Source organism: Mustelus asterias, chromosome 23 (genome assembly GCF_964213995.1).
Source record: "Mustelus asterias chromosome 23, sMusAst1.hap1.1, whole genome shotgun sequence".
NCBI lineage: Eukaryota > Metazoa > Chordata > Chondrichthyes > Carcharhiniformes > Triakidae > Mustelus > Mustelus asterias.
Window position 1 is genome coordinate 53922900 of NC_135823.1, and position 20434 is coordinate 53943333.

At 44.6% G+C, this 20434-nt stretch overlaps 1 protein-coding gene across 2 annotated transcripts in view; it reads left to right on the forward strand.

Moving 5' to 3' along the window:
- Nucleotides 1-2744: 2744 nt before the first annotated feature.
- Nucleotides 2745-20434, forward strand: part of LOC144510794 (cytochrome P450 2K1-like) — a 29785-nt gene continuing 12095 nt past the window's right edge. Inside the window, exons 1-4 of one of the 2 annotated variants that reach the window (XM_078240684.1) lie at nt 2745-3034; nt 14619-14781; nt 15607-15756; nt 16411-16571. In XM_078240684.1, the coding sequence (XP_078096810.1) occupies nt 2834-3034; nt 14619-14781; nt 15607-15756; nt 16411-16571 (675 nt within the window). In that variant the 5' untranslated portion in view covers nt 2745-2833. Of the gene's footprint in view, nt 3035-8078; nt 8354-14618; nt 14782-15606; nt 15757-16410; nt 16572-20434 lie in introns of those variants that run through there. The other variant, XM_078240683.1, reaches the window with a different exon arrangement.

Genomic DNA, 20434 nt, shown 5'->3' on the forward strand with positions numbered 1-20434 from the left:
TTTATCTCCTGAAAGCGAGGCACCAGAAAGCAAGTAACTACTTGAAAGCATACATTGGCTGGTGTGTCATTGAATGAAGTCAGGAGGAACATTCAGCTGACTGCTGTGCATAGCAAGGTAACAAGAGAGATTCCAAGCATCTCCCCTTGACATTCAATGGCATTACCATCGCTGAATCTCCCACCATCAACATTCACCAGAAACTGAACTGGATCAGCTATATAAATATTGTGGCTACAAGAGCAGGTCAGAGGCCTCACTTCCGGACTCCCCAAAGCCTGTCCAATGCCTACAAGACACAATTGACTGTATGAGTGCAATTTCAACAACAGAAGTGTGACGCCATCCAGGAGAAAGTAGGTCACTTGATTGGCACCCTGTCCCCAAACATTTACTCCCTACATTACTGATACACAGTGGCAGCAATGTGTCCCATCTACAAGATGCACTGCAGCAACTCACCAAGATTCCTTCAACAGCATCTTCCAAACCCACAATCTCTACCATCTGGAAGGAGATAGGCAGCAGATACATGGGAATGCCACCACCTGGCTGTTTCTCGCCTCGTCACTCACCATCCTGACTTGGAAATATATTGTCCTTCCTTCACTGTCACTGGGTCCAAATCCTGAAATTCCCTCCCTAACAGCACTGTGCACGTATCTAAACCACAGGGACTACAGCAGCTCAAGAAGGCAACTCACCACCTGTAACAACTCCTCAGAGGCTGGTGTCCCTTCAGATTCCCTTTATTTACAAACTCAATTCCATTCCTAAAAGTGCTTCAGGTACAAAGTAAGAATCTGGAGTGTCACTGGAATCATAGAATCCCTACAATGCAGAAAGAGGCCTTTTGGCCCATCGAGCCTGCACTGACAACAATCCCACCCATTGAGTCTGCAACAACAACAATCCCCGTAACCCCACTTGTTTACCCTGCTAATCCCCCTGACACGAAGGGGCAATTTACCATGGCCAATCAACCTAACCCGCACATTATTGGAGTGTGAGAGGAAACCGGAGAATCCGAGGAAACCCATGCAGACATGGGGAGAGCGTGCAAACTCTACACAGACTGTGACCCAAGCCCGGAATTGAACTCATGTCCTTGACGCTGTGAGGCAGCAGTGCTAACCACTGTGCTACCATGCCACCCTGACACTCCTCAATAAATATACAGGTGAGACTCCCTCAATCAGGGAGCTCATACTCCAAGAGGCCAACCTCATGAGCCTCGTTGAGGTCATTATATCATCACCTTCTCAAATGCAACTAGAAATGGGCAATAAAGCTGGCCTAGCCAGCGACACCCACATCCTATGAATTAATTTTTAAAAAGGCCTTATGGCAGTGTCATATTGGCAAAAGCTAACCTGTTATGAATTTTTCATTTATACAATTGGGAAGTTCTGGAAGAGCATCCAGGATCCTATTCCGAATGCCAAAATCTACACTGCTGACAAGGAGATCACTGTTACTCTTTCCTTTACCATGTGGAACATATATCTATCTCCCTGCTTGTTCCCTCAGTTGACCCTCCCCCAAGAAGATAGGTCTCATTGAGAGCAGCAATGTCAATTTAGAGTCATCATAGTTCACATGACATGATTGCAGTCCTTCTTTCTGGATGGTCACTCTTGAGATTGTCCATGAGTGTTTTATCATTCCAAGTGGAAATGTGACCACAAAAATGGTGATTCCACAGGGTGTGGTTCCCCAGCCAGGAAAAAGGAAGATGGCCTATTTTTAATGTATCATTTCTAGGCCCTTCTACATTGGGACGGCACAGTGGCACAGTGGTTAGCACTGCTGCCTCACAGCTCCAGGGACCCGGGGTCGATTCCCCACTTGGGTCACCGTCTGTGTGGAGTTTGCACGTTCTCCCCGAGTCTGCATGGGTTTCCTCCGGGTGCTTAGGTTTCCTCCCACAGTCCAAAGACATGTGGGTAGGTGGATTGACCATGCTAAATTGCTCCTCAGTGTCCCGGGATGTGTAGGTTTGAGGGATTAGCAGGGTAAATATGTGGGGTACGGGATAAGGCCTAGGTGGGATTGTTGTCGGTGTAGACTCGATGGGCCGAATTGCCTCCTTCTGCACTGTAGGGGTTCTATGATTCTATGATACCAGAAGAGAAGCTTTAATTTCTGCTAGTTCAGCTCTTTAATGATTCAGAGTGAAGGTAATCACACAGCTCCAAGCGCAGGTTCAGTATAATGGTTTATCCATTGGCAAAGTATTGAATTGATTTCTAATCTAGGCAGATAATTGTCTCAGTGGCTGGCAGCTGGCTGTGTGATGTTTGGGGCTGCTCTTTGGCTCCGTTTTTGAGGGAAGGATTAATCTTTTGTGTCCTGGCTTTTCTATTGGTTTCAAATGTCCTCCTTCTGCACTGTTGGAATTCTATGATTCTAAAAGTAATTGCACAGCCCCGGTTATAGTGGTAGACCTTGTCAGTGCAGACTCGATGGGCTGAAGGGCTGAGTCTATGAGGATAGGGGAGGGAAACTAATGGGTATTTATAGCCACCCTATTGATGTTTCATCACTGCTTGGGGGAGAGTCTGTGTTGCATTCGGGACTGTTGCATGGTCAGGGTCAGGAGGAGGGATTATGTCCCGTCCTTCCTGTTAACATAAAGAAACTTCACTCCTCCTACCAGTTACCATCTGATAAGATTTCAACAAGGGAAAGAACAGTTAGCTAGAGAGCAGCAACTTATAACCACTTCCATCTGTGTGTGTTAATCCATTTTGGAGCTCATTCAGGAAGGTGCTGAAATCTAACATAAACTGTGATAACTCCTGTTGGCCACATCGCCAGTTTAGATCCCAGTATGTCGATTCTAAATGTATTTTCTTTGGATTCTGCCACTCTGGTGTTGTTTGCTGCTCTGACCATTATCCTTCTGGTGTATTTTAACACTGGGTCTAAATCTCATGTAACCCTCAACTTCCCCCCGGGACCCGCTCCTCTCCCAGTGATTGGCAACCTGCACATGTTGGATCTGAAGAAGCCGAGTGAATCATTGATGAAGGTAAGAGAGAGCCAGATTCTTACAGTAAATCGGAAAGCTGTTCTGCTGTTTGCCACCTCTGTTCAGCGCCTCGAGATGTTCATTTTTGTGCTGAAGGTGCTATGTGAATGTAGGTTGTTGCCCCGAAAACAGAGTGCAGCTGAATTCCACCCCCCCACCCCGCTTAAAGTTTAAAATTTAAAGTTTACTTATTAGTCACAAGTAGGTTTATATAAACACTGCAGTGAAGCTACTGTGAAAATCCCCTAGTCGCCACACTCTGGCGCCTGTCCAGGGCACACTTAGGGCAAATTTAGCATGGTCAATATCCCTAACCAGCACGTCTTTTTGGACTGTGGGAGAAAACCGGAGTACCCGGCGGAAACCCACACAGACAGGGAGAGAACGTGCAAACTCCGCGCAGACAGTGACCCAAGCCGGGAATCGAATCCGGGTCCCTTGCGCTGAGGCAATGGGGAGATACACAAGGCAAAAGGATTACCATTCAACACTGTACAATGGCCATGCTCCAGTCTAATACAACATGTTATTGAATGCTCAGTATCCTGCCAGCAACCATCTTAAATTCTTCATCTTAAAAAGGATGGCACGGTGGCACAGTTGTTAACACTGCTGTCTCACAGCTCCAGGGACCTGGGTTCAATTCCCGGTTTGGGTCACTGTATGTGGGTAGTCTGTACATTCTCCCTGTGTCTGTGTGGGATTCTTCCGGGTGATCCAGTTTCCTGCCACACTCCGAAAGACGTGCTGGTTGGGTGCATTGGCCATGCTAAATTCCCTCTCAGTGTATCCGAACAGGTGCTGGAGTGTGGCGACTACGGGGTTTTCACAGTAACTTCATGGCAGTGTTAATGTAAGCCAACTTGTGACACTAATAACTAATAAAAAAATAATAAATATCAATAATAAATTCATCCTGTGCCAGTCAGCCATGCTGTCCATAGAGAACCATGATCTGAGTACTTAGGGCAAAAACTCTTTATCCCTTCTGCCACCTGACCAGACGAGAGCAGCAACTGTACAATATGAATTTGTCTGCAATCTCACACTCAAGTGAGCTGATACATGAATGATCATTGCAGTTTTCCTAGTTGCAGCCCTGTGGACTCAATATGTGAAGATCATGGCTCTCTTGTGGTGAGTGCCAGTATCACAGTAACTTAATTGCCTACTTGTGGCAATAAATAAACGTTGAAACCAAAAAGTACACTTAGTCTCATTTGCGTAGAACTTCAAAAGGACCTAGACAAGTTGGTGGAATGAGCGGACAGGTGTCAGATGAAATTCTAAGTGGAGAAATGTGAAGTGATACATTTTGATAGGAAGAACATTGAGGGACAATATAAACTAAAGGGTACAATTCTAAAGTGGGTGCAGGAGCAGGGGGACCTGAGAGCAATAATGCATGTCATTGAAGGTTGCAAGTCGGTTGAAAGAACAGTTGATAAAGCATCCAGTATCCTGGACTTTATTAATATGGGCACAGAGCAAGGAGGTTATATTGAACTTGTATAAATTACAACATCAGCTGAAGTATGGCATCAGTTCTGGGTGCCTGTGATGATAGTAGTGCAATTGATATATATATATATACATATTTTTAAAAAATGTTTAATGGGAATGTTTAAAAATTCAGCTTTATTCAACAGGTAGTCAGTATGAATGGCTGGAATGTAACTCAGATGCTAGGAGAGCAGGATAATTAGCCATGTAGTGTTTACTTAGAATAGGCTAATGGATTTTTGTCAATAGATGGATATTTCCAATGGAGTTTTTGATTAGGTTGATTGAGGGGATCACGAGTTATCCATCAGGTGCCGATATGGTGATGGGCAGAGCTAGAGGGGAAACTAAGCAGTTTCAGGTGGAGGTTTGCAAATGTTAGAGGCACGTGCAGGCTGTTCCTGAGAGCTCTGCCTCTCCACAAAATCTCTGAAACCTTCAAGACTGTTAACATAATTTATAGCAAGTGTGCTTGTGCTTGCTAACTATTTATTTCAAAGTGGTGTTGATCTGTTCATGAATGGGGCTTATTTGGAACTGGAACATCATATGCTAGAAAGTAAAGTTGTTTCCTATTAACATACTGTTAAACTCTTAATAGTTAAGCGGCTACATTTGTGAGTTATATTTAAATTGTGTTTTTAAATAAAGTTTGTTTTACTATCAAAGATCCATACTTTGTCAAGGGAATCACTCCTGGAGAGAAATATCCTGTCCTCACATTTATGCCAAAAAGAAATAATTGTTGGATTCTAGTTTGACCTTCCAATGTAACTTGGGGTTCTGGTCCAGCGCTACACTTTAGGAAGGATGCAAAGAAAAGATTCACAAGAACGGATGAGGAACTTTAGGTCTATTTTCCTTGGAGAATGGAAGGTTGAGAAGAGATTTGATAGTGGTATTCAAAATCATGAGTAGATAAGGAGAAACTGTTCCCACGTGAAAGGGTTGAAAATGAGAAGGCAAAGATTTAAAAGCAATTGGCAAAAGAAGCAAAAGTGATATGAGAAACAGCTTTTTCACACAGCAAGTGGTTAATGTCTGGCGCTCACTTCTCTAGCACCACCTTGTCTTCTAACTTTATGCACATTATTTCTATTTTTCATTTCTATATGCTGGTGCTCATCCCCCAATGGGTTAATTTAAACCCTACCCAACCGCGCTAGTGAACCTCACCGCTGCCCAGTCTGGTACATCTGCAGTCCAGCTCTATACAACAGGTGTCTTTTGCCTCAGAATTCATCCCAATATTCCCAAAGAACCCAAAGCCTTTCCTCCCAGGTTTAAAGCCATGCACTGACCCCCACCGTCTTCCTAATTCTACTCTCATTAGCACGTACCACTGGGAGTAATCCAAAGATGTTCATCTTTCAAATCCTACCTTTCAACTTCCTTTTGTCACTGTGTAATTTTCTTTGTTCTTTTTGACAAGTACATGAATGAGATGGGAATAGAGGGATATGGTCACCGGAAGCGTTGGGGGTTTTAGTTAAGTCGGGCAGCATGGTCGGTACAGGCTTGGAGGGCCGAAGGGCCTGTTCCTGTGCTGTAATGTTCTTTGTTCTTTGTTCCTCCCAACCTCCTGAAAATCTGATGGAGAAGTTTGATGCCTGCCCTCCCTATGTTATTGGTATCAGCGTGTACCGCAACTCCCTTCACCCTGTCGAATATTCTGTAGCCTCTCCTTGATGTCCTTTACCCTGGGAACCAACACACCAAAATGCTGCAGATGCTGGAAATCTGAAGTAAAAACAGGAAATGCTGGGAAAAAACCAGCAGACCTGGCAGCATCTGTGGAGAGAGAATCAGAATTAAAATTTCGAGTCCCTATGACGCTTACCTCCTGCGAGTACTTTTTCTCTTTTGCAAAAATATACCCTAATCATAAAATATCTGAACAAACATTTCAAAGTGGCCATCACACAAAGTGCGATAACATTCAGGATTTCGACATAGATCATGGTGTATTCTGAGGTGCTTCAATACAATCAAAGGAACATTAGAGATATTTCAAATGGCCGTTACAGAAAATACAAATGGCATTAAGTTGACGACACAGATCATGTTGCACCTGACATGTCTGAATATAATTGTGATATATATAATATTCACTGCATTAATTCAATGTGAACCATACAGCCTGAGAAATTCTCTACAATTCTCCTCACCTGGATGCACTATGGCTGAAACTCCTCAGACTGCAGCCTTTCCCTGTTGCGCCTCTGCCGAGGCTGCCCTAAGCTTTAGTGCATCCCTCACCTGCAAGTGGTTTTTAAAAAACTTTTGAAGCAGTGTTTTACTCCATTCTTAAAGTTACAAAGCCAATGCTCAGAGCAGACCGGGCAGTTCTGAATCCATCTCCTTGCTTGCTCCAAAATCCAATTGCAAATTGAATCGATTGTCACCACAAGAGTGACATACAAGATCCAAGCTGGCAAGAATAAGCGTTGCACCTGATCTTGGGCTTGATCTGATGCATCCCTGGGAAAAGCCGGTAGAATACAGAGTCCTGGGTCACAGAGCTGCTTGTGATGAACCTCAACAAATAGCTGCTTTGCAAAAGCACATTCCACAAGGAGATGTGCAACGGTCTCCTCCACCCCGCAGTCAATTCGAGAGCAGTGTGCAGTGTTTCTTGAGGCCCTGAGGGAAAAGAAGATGCTGGATCCTGTTGGAATGTTCCCCAAGCAGACTATTCACGTCATTTAACAGAACACCTCGTTACCAGAACTTTCAAACAAGCACCAAGAACTAGCTTGGCTGGTGGTGAGAAGAGCATTCCCCATCACCTCCTGCATGCTCACCGCTGCCAGGTAATTATCGAGGAATATATTACCCTCCCTGATGCCCTGTGACTCCCACTGCCCTCTTGAGCTCCAGCATCTGGAGACACTGCCCACACAGGCTGTCTCCCAGGAAGTGCCCTCACCTGGCGTGGGAATTGCAAAAAAAAAACAGGTGGCAGATGCCATCCCCCATGAGGAAAAAAACAATATTTACTCTTTAACAATCCAGCTGCTACCCTGTTTGAGCTATTAATTACAATCTGCATTTACAGCGCGCTTCCAACCTAATCATTAATTCACTTCACAGAATCACAGAATTGTTACGGTGCAGAAGATGGCCATTTGGCCCATCCGGTCTGCGCCATTTACTGTTCCGGGTGGACACTCCTAATTCCCCCAACTCCTAATCCCAGTCAAATAGGCAAATTTCAATAGAAAAAAGAAAAATACTTCCAGCCAATCACTTTCCTCTGACGTCTTATTTTGATTGGCTTCCTGCACGTCTCACAGGAGAATGTGATTATATAGTCCCCAAGTAGGGGGACGGGAATTTAATACTTTATACATAAGCAACCTGATCATCTCAGTGTAACTGACACGGTTTTGAGTGTGGGAGGGGATAAGTTTGCATGTTTCATTCTTGCTGCGAGTGTGATGTAGCTTTATCCCGTTTATATGTTGCTGCACGACAAGGTTTCAACAAGGTAAAACCACCTCGACCTGTGTGAGCTTATCTTTTTTGGATTTAGGAGCTCATTCGGGAAGGTGCTGAAATCTAACATAAACTGTGATAACTCCTGTTGGGAACATCGCCAGTTTAGATCCCAGTATGTCGATTCTAAATGTATTTTCTTTGGATTCTGCCACTCTGGTGTTGTTTGCTGCTCTGACCATTATCCTTCTGGTGTATTTTAACACTGGGTCTAAATCTCACGGAACCCTTAACTTCCCCCCGGGACCCGCTCCTCTCCCAGTGATTGGCAACCTGCACATGTTGGATCTGAAAAACATGAGCGAATCTTTGATGAAGGTAAGAGAGAGCCAGATTCTTACAGTAAATCGGAAAGCTGTTCTGCTGTTTGCCACCTCTTCAGTGCCTTGCGATGTTCATTTTTATGTTGAAGGCGCTATGTGAATGCAGATTGTTGTTAAACACTGAAAATCAACCAGAGTGCAGCTGATTTCCCCCCAAAGGCTGTGCTGGTAAATTGACATCATACTGACAGGTAAAGAATCACAGAATTGTTACGGTGCAGAAGGAGACCATTCGGCCCATCGTGTCTGCACCAGCTCTCCAAATGGGCATCGTGACTTAATGCCATTCGCCTGCCTTTTCCCCATACCCGTGCACATTGTTTCTATTCAGGTGATTATCTAATGCCCTCTTGAATGCCTCGATCAAAGAAATATTATTTAAATGCAGAGTGACTGCAGTATGCTGCAGTACAAAGGGATCTGGCTGTCCTGGTATATGAACCACAGAAAGTTAACATTCAGGCACAGCAAATAATTCAGACGGCAAATGGAATGCTGCTCTTTATTGCAAGGGAAAGGGTAAATAAAGGTAGGAAAGGCTTGCTCCAACTGTACGGGGCAATGGTGGGTTTGCACCTGGAGTACTGTGTACACTTTTGTTCTCCTTATTTAAGGAAGGATAGACTTGTACTGGAAGCAGTTCAGAGAAGGTTCACTTGACGGAATTATCCTTTTGAAAAATCATGATTAAATCTGCCCCTACCATTGTCTTGGGCAGTGCGTTCCAGATCCTAAACACTCACTGTGTTAAAAATCTTTTCCTCATGTCACCTTTCTGCATTAGTTTCCTCTGCTTCTCAACCATTCCACCAATAGGAACAGTTTCTCTCAATCATCTTTGTTCAGCCCCCTCATGATTTTGGTCACAAGCTGGATAAACAGGTTCTCAGGTACTCTTTGAGAATACTTGGTTATGTTCAAGTTTGCGTGCTTAACACAGACCTCATTTTAGGTATTTCCTAACTTCTAATGTTTCCATCCTTTGCCTTTATGTTACACACTTTGTTTATGAGGTGGTCATTATGTAGGTGTGGCCAGAACTTTGCCTCCTATGAAATGTGACGCCTTGCCATCTAACCTGTTAAGAGGGTATGGAACACTTTACTTGACTTGGTATTTTAAAACTGTCTATTTTCCCAGTACAGAGACAAGATAAAGATTTCTATATCTCCCATGTTTGTTTTAGCACATACCAGCTCAGGATTGTAGTTCCACTCGTACCAATGTTACAGAAACTCTGATAAGGAAAATGGCAATGCTTGCACTTTGGTCACTGTTTGTATGGCATGGTTTACACCACCCCACCCACATGCTGCCATGGGCAATGGAGTTAGCACAGCACCCAGGCACTGAAAGCTCAGCTGTTTGACGTCAGTTTGAGAAACTTTGTCTGGATCACATCCAATGGACACCTGGACTGACCACAGCCAGCTGAAGAGTGTTCAGTAACACGAGGGGCCTCTCCTTTAAACATCACTTAAAGGAGCAGACACCAGCCACCTTGCAGGTAAGCAAGTAAAAGGGGATTCACGGAGTAAAGGGCCGGATGGAGAGAAGCTGCCTGAGTGAGACAAGGACAAAGTGTGTCGATGGGAATTTGCTTCCCACGGTTCAATTAAGTTTTTTTTTCAAATTTAAATTGAGTCAGGCTCTGACATAAAACTTTCAATCTTCAAGTTAGAAAAACAGTGACATGTTGTGGCAGCTTCGTGTCTTTCTCGCATCCAGACAGATGCAAACATACCAGCTGTAATTCCAATTCTCCCCCCCCACCTCGTGGTGCACTAAGGTAGACTTTTATCTGTTTCCATAGCTGGTAATCCCTGAAGTAGATTGCTAGTCTGTCCCCAGAGGTTTAGAGCTTGGGGAGGGGCAACACTCCACATCAAATATAGCTGACCAGGAGTCCCACCCGCTCTCACAGTCAGCCATTTTTATTAGATTTTCAGATTGACACACTCAACCTATTTGACTGCGCTATGAACATACTTTTCTTGGCCATCAACTCCTGGGGTGGGACTCAAACCTGGAGCTTCTAGGTTCAGTGGTCGGGATGCTACTCACGCTGCTACAAGAATTCCTACACTGGTGAGAATCATAGAATCCCTACGGTGCAGAAGGAGGCCATTCGGCCCATCGAGTCTGCACCGACCCATAATCCCACCCAGTCCCTATCCCCGTAATCCCACGTATTTACCCTGCTAATCCCCCTGACACTAAGGGGCAATTTACCATGGCCAATCAACCTAACCCGCACAGTTTTGGACTGTGGGAGGAAACCGGAGCACTGGGAGGAAACCCACAGTAAGAGTTTTAACAACACCAGGTTAAAGTCCAACAGGTTTATTTGGTAGCAAATAAACCTGTTGGACTTTAACCTGGTGTTGTTAAAACTCTTACTGTGTTTACCCCAGTCCAACGCCGGCATCTCCACATCAGGAAACCCACAGACAGGAGGAGAATGTGCAACCTCCAAACAGACAGTGACGCAAGCCAGGAATCAAACCTGGGTCCTGATGTGGTTCCCCGTGGACGGCAAGAAGAGTTCATCAATCAGAATAGAGAGTCTGAGTCTTGATCTTCCAGGCAGCAAGGCTTTATTAGCTAATCCATTTCAATAAAGCCGGGATTTCCAGATGAATCCAAAAAACCAGTGTTCTCACAGTCCTTTTTATCCACATTTAGCTTCATATTTCATCATTCTTATCTTACAGTCAAGGTTTTTTTTTGTTGCAGACCCCAAGGCCACTTTTCGTTAGCCACCATGGTTTACTAGACCTACGTTATCTGCCTTCTTTCTGATTGGTCACTAATGAATGTGCTATGATATCATTGTGGTTACATCTTGCCGCCTTATCTGAAGTTTATTGTCTAATCAGCCAAGGTGGGAGTAGGGCCTGGGTGGGATTGTGGTCGGTGCAGACTCGATGGGCCGAATGGCCTCCTTCTGCACTGTAGGGTTTCTATGAATCTATGATTCTATGAAGGTTGTTGTTTGTTCAACCATTGTAGGGCATCCAAGTCTTTCTTACTTTCCTACGTTTATTTAAGAAATTACTTTCAGCTTCTGTGTGTTTGCTTGACTTCTTTTAGCCTTTATGTTCATTTATGTGACTATCCATGTGTACTGACCTGGTAAGGTATTGTGCACTTAAAAGGGTACAAGTGTATGCTTAATAAGATATGTGATGATATATGAGAGCTTCTTAAGTAGTGATTATCTCTTCTATGTTAATTATTATCTCCTACTTGTCCTAATAATTATTCCTTCCAATATATGTTGTCTTAATGATTATTCCTTACAGTCCCTAGTGGTGTGAGGTAGCAGTGCTAACCACTGTGCCACCGTGCCGCCATTGTAAAGAGATGACCAATCTATACTGCATAAGAAAAGAGTGCTGATTGGTTGGTATGTCGATTGCTGATTGGTCGAGGTATTTCAGTATAGAATGCACCAGGGAAGAGTTAACTGTCTAGCTTTTGTTTAAATACAAACCAGGCAGGTTGACTGAGTGTAATGGTGGTGTATTGCAGCTGTTAAGTTGCGTGATTCCAGCAGAGTTGACTTTGGAACCGCCTCAGATATCTTTCAGACTTCTCCCTCGCAGCTCCTTTTCAGCTCTGTGACTTGAAATGAATCGTACCCTGTTTCTAAAACCTCTTTGTCCTTCGTGCCCCTTTGTCCTAATTGCCCCTTAGTGTCCCGGGGCAATTTAGCACGGCCAATCAACCTAACCTGCACATTTTTGGACTCTGGGAGGAAACCGGAGCATCCAGAGGAAACGCAGGGTGCAAATCGAACCCATGTCCCTGGAGGGATTGGCAGAGTAAATATGTGAAGTTTTACATAAAACATAGAACATTACAGCGTAGTACAGGCCCTTCGGCCCTCGATGTTGCACTGACCTGTGAAACCAATCTAAAGCCCATCTAACCTACACTATTCCAATATCATCCATATGTTTATCCAATAACCATTTGAATGCTCTTAATGTTGACGAGTCTACTACTGCTGTAGGCAGGTCATTCCACGCCCTTACTACTCTCTGAGTAAAGAACCTACCTCTAACATCTGTCCTATATCTATCACCCCTCAATTTAAAGCTATGTCCCCTAGTGTTAGCCATCACCATCCGAGGAAAAAGGCTCTCACTATCCACCCTATCTAATCCTCGGACCATCTTGTATGCCTCTATTAAGTCACCTCTTAACCTTCTTCTCTCTAACGAAAACAACCTCAAGCCCCTCAGCCTTTCTTCATACGATTTTTCCACCATACCAGGCAACATCCTGGTAAATCTCCTCTGCTCCCTTTCCAACACTTCCACATCCTTCCTATAATGCGGCGACCAGAACTGTAGGCAATACTCCAAGTGCATCCTCACCAGAGTTTTGTACAGTTGCAACATGAACTCCTGGCTCCGAAACTCAATCCCTCTACCAATAAAAGCTAACCCACCGTACGCCTTCTTAACAATCCTATCAACCTGGGTGCCAACTTTCAGGGATCTATGCACATGGACACCCAGATCCCTCTGTTCATCCACACTACCAAGTATCTTACCATTAGCCCAGTACTCTGTATTCCTGTTACTCCTTCCAAAGTGAATCACTTTTCCGCATTAAACTCCATTTGCCACCTCTCAGCCCAGCTCTGCAGCTTATCTATGTCCCTCTGTAACCTGCCACTTCCCTCTGCACTGTCTACAACTCCACCGACTTTAGTGTCATCCGCAAATTTACTAACCCATCCTTCTACGCCCTCATCCAGGTCATTAATAAAAATGACAAACAGCAGTGGCCCTAAAACAGATCCTTGCGGTACACCACTAGTAACTGAACTCCAGGATGAATATTTCCCATCAACCACCACCCTCTGTTTTCTTCCAGCTAGCCAATTCCTGATCCAAACCACTTTTGGGGGGGATTGTTGTTGGTGCAGACTCGATGGGCTGAATGGTCTCCTTCTGGAGTGTAGGGATTCTGTGAAATTCTGGGTTCCTTCCAGGCACAGAAACATTTAACTAAACCCACTACCTTAAACACTCTATCTTATTTCTAATGTTTAACCATATAAACATAACTTCCTTAAAACTACCTTTGTTTCCTAACACTTAGCACAATCAGCATTGTTTTGCGAGAGTTGTCCAGTTGCAGAGTCACCTGGGCACTGTGTGATGAGCTTTGTAAGCACAGGCTGGTTGGGAATGGTTAGCACTATGCCAGCTGTGAACAGCCAAAGAGAAACGCTGTTTGATATGATCCACCAGTCATTGGGATGTGCAGCCTCCATACCTGGTATCACATTGACACTGAAATTCATACGCCACATTACTCAGGACATCTTTTTGGTGTGATGGAAAGAAGCAGCATGGAAAGCTAGCTTCACCCGTTGCCCAAATATTTGAGCCACCTTACCCTTCCAGGGTAATCTCAGATAGACTGGGCCATTTCACAACTTTGCAAGATATTCAGTGAACAGTGATCTGATCAGGGGAGCAATTATCCCACAGAATGGTTTTGATGCGCTGCATCGTGCATCAAGCTTGCTCAGTGAGCAAATGGCCCAGGCCCCATTTCCAAGGTTGCTGATCAGGCCTTTCTCTACTGTAGAAATCCCAGGATGGATCCCATTAAGTGTAGAGGGAAATCTTTACATAGCGCTGAGGATTTACATGGAGCAAACGTATTATCTATGTATCAGAGATATGTAAGGGATAGGAGGTTGACTCATCTTTACATACATATCTGAGTAAAATTAACTAATCAATATCCAGCACCTGTTTACCATATTAAGGTAAATTACAGGGTATTTAACACCCATCAACAGGACCTATTAGATACTAGCATCATGTACTAGCCAGTAATACCCACCATCTTCAGACCTTCACACAGGACCAGAGGCTGGTTGCTTGGTGCAAAGCCCTTGTATCCTCACGGCCATCTGACCAGGCAATGACAGCAGTCGTCAGGCATGAATTCGACTGCAGCCTTACATTTTGGAGCTGAATTATTCTTTCATTTCTCTTGGCTGCAGCCCCATTCTCTCATGCCCAGTGACTCAGCACATGAAGGTCCTGACTCTCTACTACCCACCAGAGTAAGTGCCAGTATCTGGTGACTGTGAGTGTCCTTATCAAGCTATAGTGCTGCCTCATCCATGGTGAACATGTTACAATGTATTATTGAGAAGCCGCACAAGGCATGTGATGTGAATAGTTGAATGAGTTGTTCATGGAAATGTATTGCTTTTGTTTCAGCTATCTGAGAAGTACGGTACAGTATTCAGCATCAAGCTCGGATTCAGGAATGTAGTGGTGCTGACCGGCTATGAGACAGTGAATGATGCACTTGTCAAACATGCAGAGGAATTTGGTGAAAGAGCACAGATCCCGATAATTGAGGCAACTATAAAGGGACACGGTAATTCTCACCTTTAACTTCACTGTTGTAAAATCTGTCAGTTCAAATCTGGCTGCATCCTGTCTGGCTTCAAATAATTAATATTTTTCAGACTTTGGCAAATTTTCATTTTTCTAAATCTTAATGTTTTAAAGAACCTTGGAAGATAAAAAACCACCCTTTGAATATGATTGTTAACCAATTTTCTGTAACTTCTATAAAACGTGGTTGTATTTAATTACACAAACAATCAGTATAAACTTCAATTGGTGATACTAATGTAGGATGGCTTAGCAAATTAATGTGGTATCCTATTTTCCATGATTTTAACAGAGGTATTAATTTCCTTATTTGAGAGGGATGTTATTTGTGTTGGGAAAATAAGAACAGGAGGAAGCCATTTTGTTCCTTGTACCTGTTCCGACACTTGGTGAGACCATAGCTAATTGGTGACTGAACTCCAACATAGCGGGTCCTCTGCTCCAGATTCCTTAATGCTTTGGTGTACAAGTAACAATAGTCTCAAATTTACATTTTAAAATTAACCTGCTAATTGTAAATTATAATTTGCGTTTGGTGAAACAGGAAAGGGGAGAGACTTATGTGGAGCCTGAACACCAGCAGAGACCAGTTGGGCTGAATGGCCTGTGTCTGTGCTGTAAATGTGATATAGTTTTGTTTCTGTGGGAAAGGTCATGTCACACTAATAGTGATTTCTAGGCTTCCACCACTTTCTATTCTAGTTAATCGACAACTGAAGAGATATTAGTATAATAAGTGTTAAATCAAACATCGTTCATTGTATTTGAAGTTTTAATGACTTCTTTCTGATGGATTTAATTGTAGGCATTATTTTTGGTCACGGGGAGTCATGGAAACAAATGCGAAGGTTCACCTTAACCACCCTGCGAGAATTTGGAATGGGCAAAAAAACCATTGAAGACAAAATAATTGAGGAAACCGAATTTCTGATAAAAATGTTTGATTCTTATAAAGGTGAGTTTGTGTGAGGTAAAGAAACAGAATTATCAATGTTTCTTTTCTCTGTGTGTTTCTAATTGTTTGGAAATGAGGTTGAGTTTTAAAGAATCACAGAAGACCCAGAACTTCCGAGAGTGGCAATCACAGTCAGGTTGCCGCTCTGCCCCTTTTTACTCACCTGGTTTGGAAGCTGTGTATTTCTCGCCTGATTTTCCGACTCGGGCCTGAAGGGAAAAGTGCAGCGTTCCGGCTCCTGGGACTCTTCATTGCTGAGCAGCAGCATCAGGTGAGGTGAGGCAACATGCCCTTTGTTACAGCATTTGCTGGAACAATCCAAAAGTAATTCCACTGACTGCGGTGTGCCCGTGTTTCTGTATCTTCCCTGAAATCAATCGAAGAGGTTCTCCCAGAATCACCGTGACCAACTGGGTTATAGTTTTCCAGTTGATCCATCTCTCATTTCAGGATGTGTTCTCCATTTCCTCAGCACAATTTGTATATCTCGGGTGGATTAGAAAATTCTAGTCAGATCCCTGCTAACCCCTCTCTGTGTTCCTATAACAGCCTCGGGAACAATGCGAGTGCCCTCGTTACTTGAAGAGCAATGCAATTGTGATTTTGTTGTGAAGGATCAGCACTAGATTGTGTGTGTGCATGTTTTCTTTTCAGGCCAATCCTTTAATGCAACCATCAAACTGAATGCTGCAGTTGCCAACATAATTTGCTCGATACTTTTTGGTGACAGATTTGATTATGAAGATGAAAGGTTTGTCGGAATACTAAAGAGATTGAGCGAAAACATTCGACTTGCTGGTTCCCCCATGGTCCAGGTAAATGTCATCTTTCATTAACAACAGAAATACATTCCAGAAAAGAGCACTTGCGACCAGCAGCAGCTGAAAGGGGTGGGGGATCTATAGTGGAGTCTCTAAAAGCCTGTGTGGTGCAATGTATTAGTTATGTGGAGGAGAAGCGCACCTTAATAATTTACCTGAAGGAGGTTACACTCTCATTGTGTTTGAGCTGGTTCGAGAAACTGAAACGTTATGGAGCCAAGATGAGTAAATAGCTTTGAACATGGAGATTGGCTGGGATCTAATCTAATGGGAGCATCAGGCCCGATTGGCTGTATGGCCTCCTCCTGCTCCTGTGCTGTTATTTAATAAGAAAGAGGAATGTTACAACTCTGAGCTATAAAGAAGCAGGTAGAAGAAGAAGTTGGACAAATGCGAGGTGATGCATTTTGGTAGGTCCAATTCAGGTAGGAGCTATAAAATAAAAGGCAGAACCATCAGGAGCATAGACACACTGAGAGATCTGGGAGTACAGGTCCACAGATCCTTAAAAGTGGCAGCACAGGTGGAAAAGGTGGTGAAGAAAGCTTATGGCATGCTTGCCTTCATTGGGTGGGGCATCGCGTACAAAAGTTGGCAAATTATGTTACAGTTGTATAAAATGTTGGTTAGGCCACATTTGGAATACAGTGCCCAATTCTGGTCACTACACTACCAGAAGGCTTTGGAGAGAATGCAGAAAAGGTTTACCAGGATGTTGCGTGGTATGGAGGGTATTAGCTATGAGGAGCAGTGGCGGATTAACCATTAGGCTGAGTAGGCTTAAGCCGAGGGGCCCGGAAGTGAGGGGGGCCCCGAGAGCAAAAACAAAATTGGTTTAATCCTTTTAAGGGTGAATAAATTTTCATAACTGTTCAGGTGAACATTCAGTTTCGGCACTGAAGAGGATCAAAATCTATTTGCGCTCAACAATGAGCGATGAGAAACTTAGTCATCTGGCACTCATGCACATTGAATCAGACATGCTTCGATCTGTTGATTTACAGGCTGTTATCGACACTTTTGTAAACCAAAAAACACGGAAGCTTTTTAAAGTACAAATGTAAAGAAAATGAAAAATAAATGAATAAAAGGGCTGTTATTGATTCATATAACTTTGTTGCTGTGGAGAAAGGCAGAGCTGTGACTGGTGACAGGATTTTTGGGGTAAGAATTAGTTTTAAGTACTTTTCCGCGGGTGTTATTTATTTATTTAATTTAGTTTTAAATTTTGGCGCGCAACCGGCAGTGGCCGCGGGGTTTACTGGGAAGGGTCTCTTGAGTTTTTTTTTTAGTGCACAGGAGGTTTAAAAGGCAGGTCCCACTATCTAGAGGGCAGCGTTGGGAGCGGGCAGCGGAGTGAGACGGAGCTGAGTGAGAACTGAGGGGCTTTGGCTCATCGGGCTTAGGCAGAAAGGGCAATTTAAAAGGGCAATTATGACTGTCAGGCCAGTATGTTGTTCCCAATGTAGGATGTGGGAGGTCCTGGAGGCTCCTAGCCTCCCAGACGACCATATCTGTGCTGGGTGTGTTGAGCTGCGGTTCCTAAGGGACCATGTTAGGGAACTGGAATTGCAGCTCGAGGACCTTCGCCGGGTTAGGGATAGTGAGGAGGTCATTGACAGGAGCTATCGGCAGGTGGTCACACCGGGACCACGGGAGGAGGGTAACTGGGTAACAGTGAGGAAGGAGAAAGCTCGGGTGATGGTGAGCACCCCGGTGGATGTGCCCCTTAATAATAAGTACTCCTGTCTGAGTACTACTGGGGTGGACAGCCCACCTGGGGGAAGCAGCGGTGGCAGTGTCTCTGGAGCTGAGCCTGGCCCAGTAGTGCAAAGGGGTAAGGAAAGGAGGGTAGTGCTAATTGGGGACTCTACGGTGAGAGGGTCAGATAGGCGTTTTTGCGGACACAGACGGGACTCTCGGATGGTGGTTTGCCTCCCTGGTGCAGGGGTCCAGGATGTCTCTGGTCGAGTCCCAGAAATCCTGAAGGGGGAGGGAGAGGAGCCCAAGGTCGTGATGCATATAGGTACTGCTGACATAGGTAGGAAGAGGGAAGGGGTCATGAAAAGAGAATATAGGGAGTTGGGTAGACAGCTGAGAAAGAGGAATGCAAAGGTAGTAATCTCGGGATTGCTGCCTGTGCCGCGGGAGAGTGAGAACAGGAATCGGTGGAGAATTAATGCGTGGCTGAGGGACTGGAGCAAGGGACAAGGATTTGGGTACTTGGATCATTGGGACCTCTTTAGGGGCAGGTGTGACCTGTTTAAAAAAGACGGGTGGCACTTGAATCCCAGGGGGACCAATATCCTGGCGGGAAGGTTGGCTAAGGCTACTGGTGAGACTTTAAACTAGAAAGGTTGGGGGGAGGGAATCGAAATGAGGGGACTGAGAGCGAGGAGGTTAGCTCGCAAATAGATAAGGAATGTAGACAGGGTAAGAGGGAGGTTAGACGAGTGAGGGAGAAGGGAAGTGCTCAGGCTGAAGGTCTGAGATGTGTCTATTTTAATGCCAGGAGTGTAGTGAATAAAGTGGATGAGCTTGGAGCGTGGATTGCTGCTTCGAATTGTGATGTGGTGGCCATTACGGAGACTTGGATGTCTCAGGGACAGGACTGGGTGCTTCAGGTGCCGGGTTTTAGATGTTTCAGGAAGGACAGGGAGGGAGGCAAGAGAGGGGGGGGAGTGGCACTGTTGATCAGGGATAGTGTCACGGCTGTAGAGAAGGTGGACGCCGTGGAGGGACTGACTACGGAATCTCTGTGGGTGGAGGTTAGGAACAGGAAGGGGTCGGTAACTTTGCTGGGTGTTTTCTATAGGCCGCCCAATAGTAACAGAGATGTTGAGGAGCAGATGGGGAAACAGATCCTGGAGAGATGTAGGAATAACAGAGTTGTCGTGATGGGAGATTTTAATTTCCCAAACATAGATTGGAATATCCCTAGGGCTAGGGGTTTGGATGGAGAGGAGTTTGTTAGGTGTGTCCAGGAGAGTTTCCTGACACAGTATGTGGATAAGCCTACTAGAGGAGAGGCTGTTCTTGATCTGGTGCTGGCTAATGAACCTGGACAGGTGGAGGATCTCTCGGTGGGTGAGCATCTTGGGGATAGCGATCATAATTCTATCTCCTTCACGATAGCATTGGAAAGAGATAGGGTCAGGCAGGCTAGGAAAGTGTTTCTCTGGAGTAAAGGGAAATACAGTGTCATCAGGGAGGAAATTAGACGGGTAAATTGGAAGGAGGCATTCTTGGGGAAAAGTACCGAAGGAAAGTGGAGGATTTTCAAGGAATGTTTGTCTGGAGCTCTGCATGACAACGTTCCGATGAGACAGGGGGGTGTTGGTAGGGTACGGGAACCGTGGTGCACGAAGGTTGTGATGAACCTGGTAAATAAGAAAAGAGAGGCGTACAGAAGGTTCAGAGAGCTAGGAGGTGTTAAGGATTTAGAGGAGTATACGCGATGTAGGAAGGAGCTTAAGAAGGAAATTAGGAGAGCGAGAAGGGGTCATGAGAAGACCTTGGCGGGTAAGATTAAGGAGAATCCCAAGGCTTTCTACAAATATGTCAAGAGTAAAAGGATGAGATGTGAAGGCATAGGACCCTTAAAAGGTGAAGGGGGAAAAGTTTGTGCGGAACCGTTAGAAATGGCGGAGGTGCTTAATGAATACTTTACCTCGGTATTCACGGTGGAAAGGGATCTGGGTGGTTGTACTGCTGGATTGCGGAGGACAGAAAGGATCGAGCATGTGGACATAAAGAAAGAGGATGTGTTGGAACTATTGAATGGCATCAAGGTTGGTAAGTCGCCGGGACCGGATGGGATGTACCCCAGGTTACTGTGGGAGGCGAGGGAGGAGATT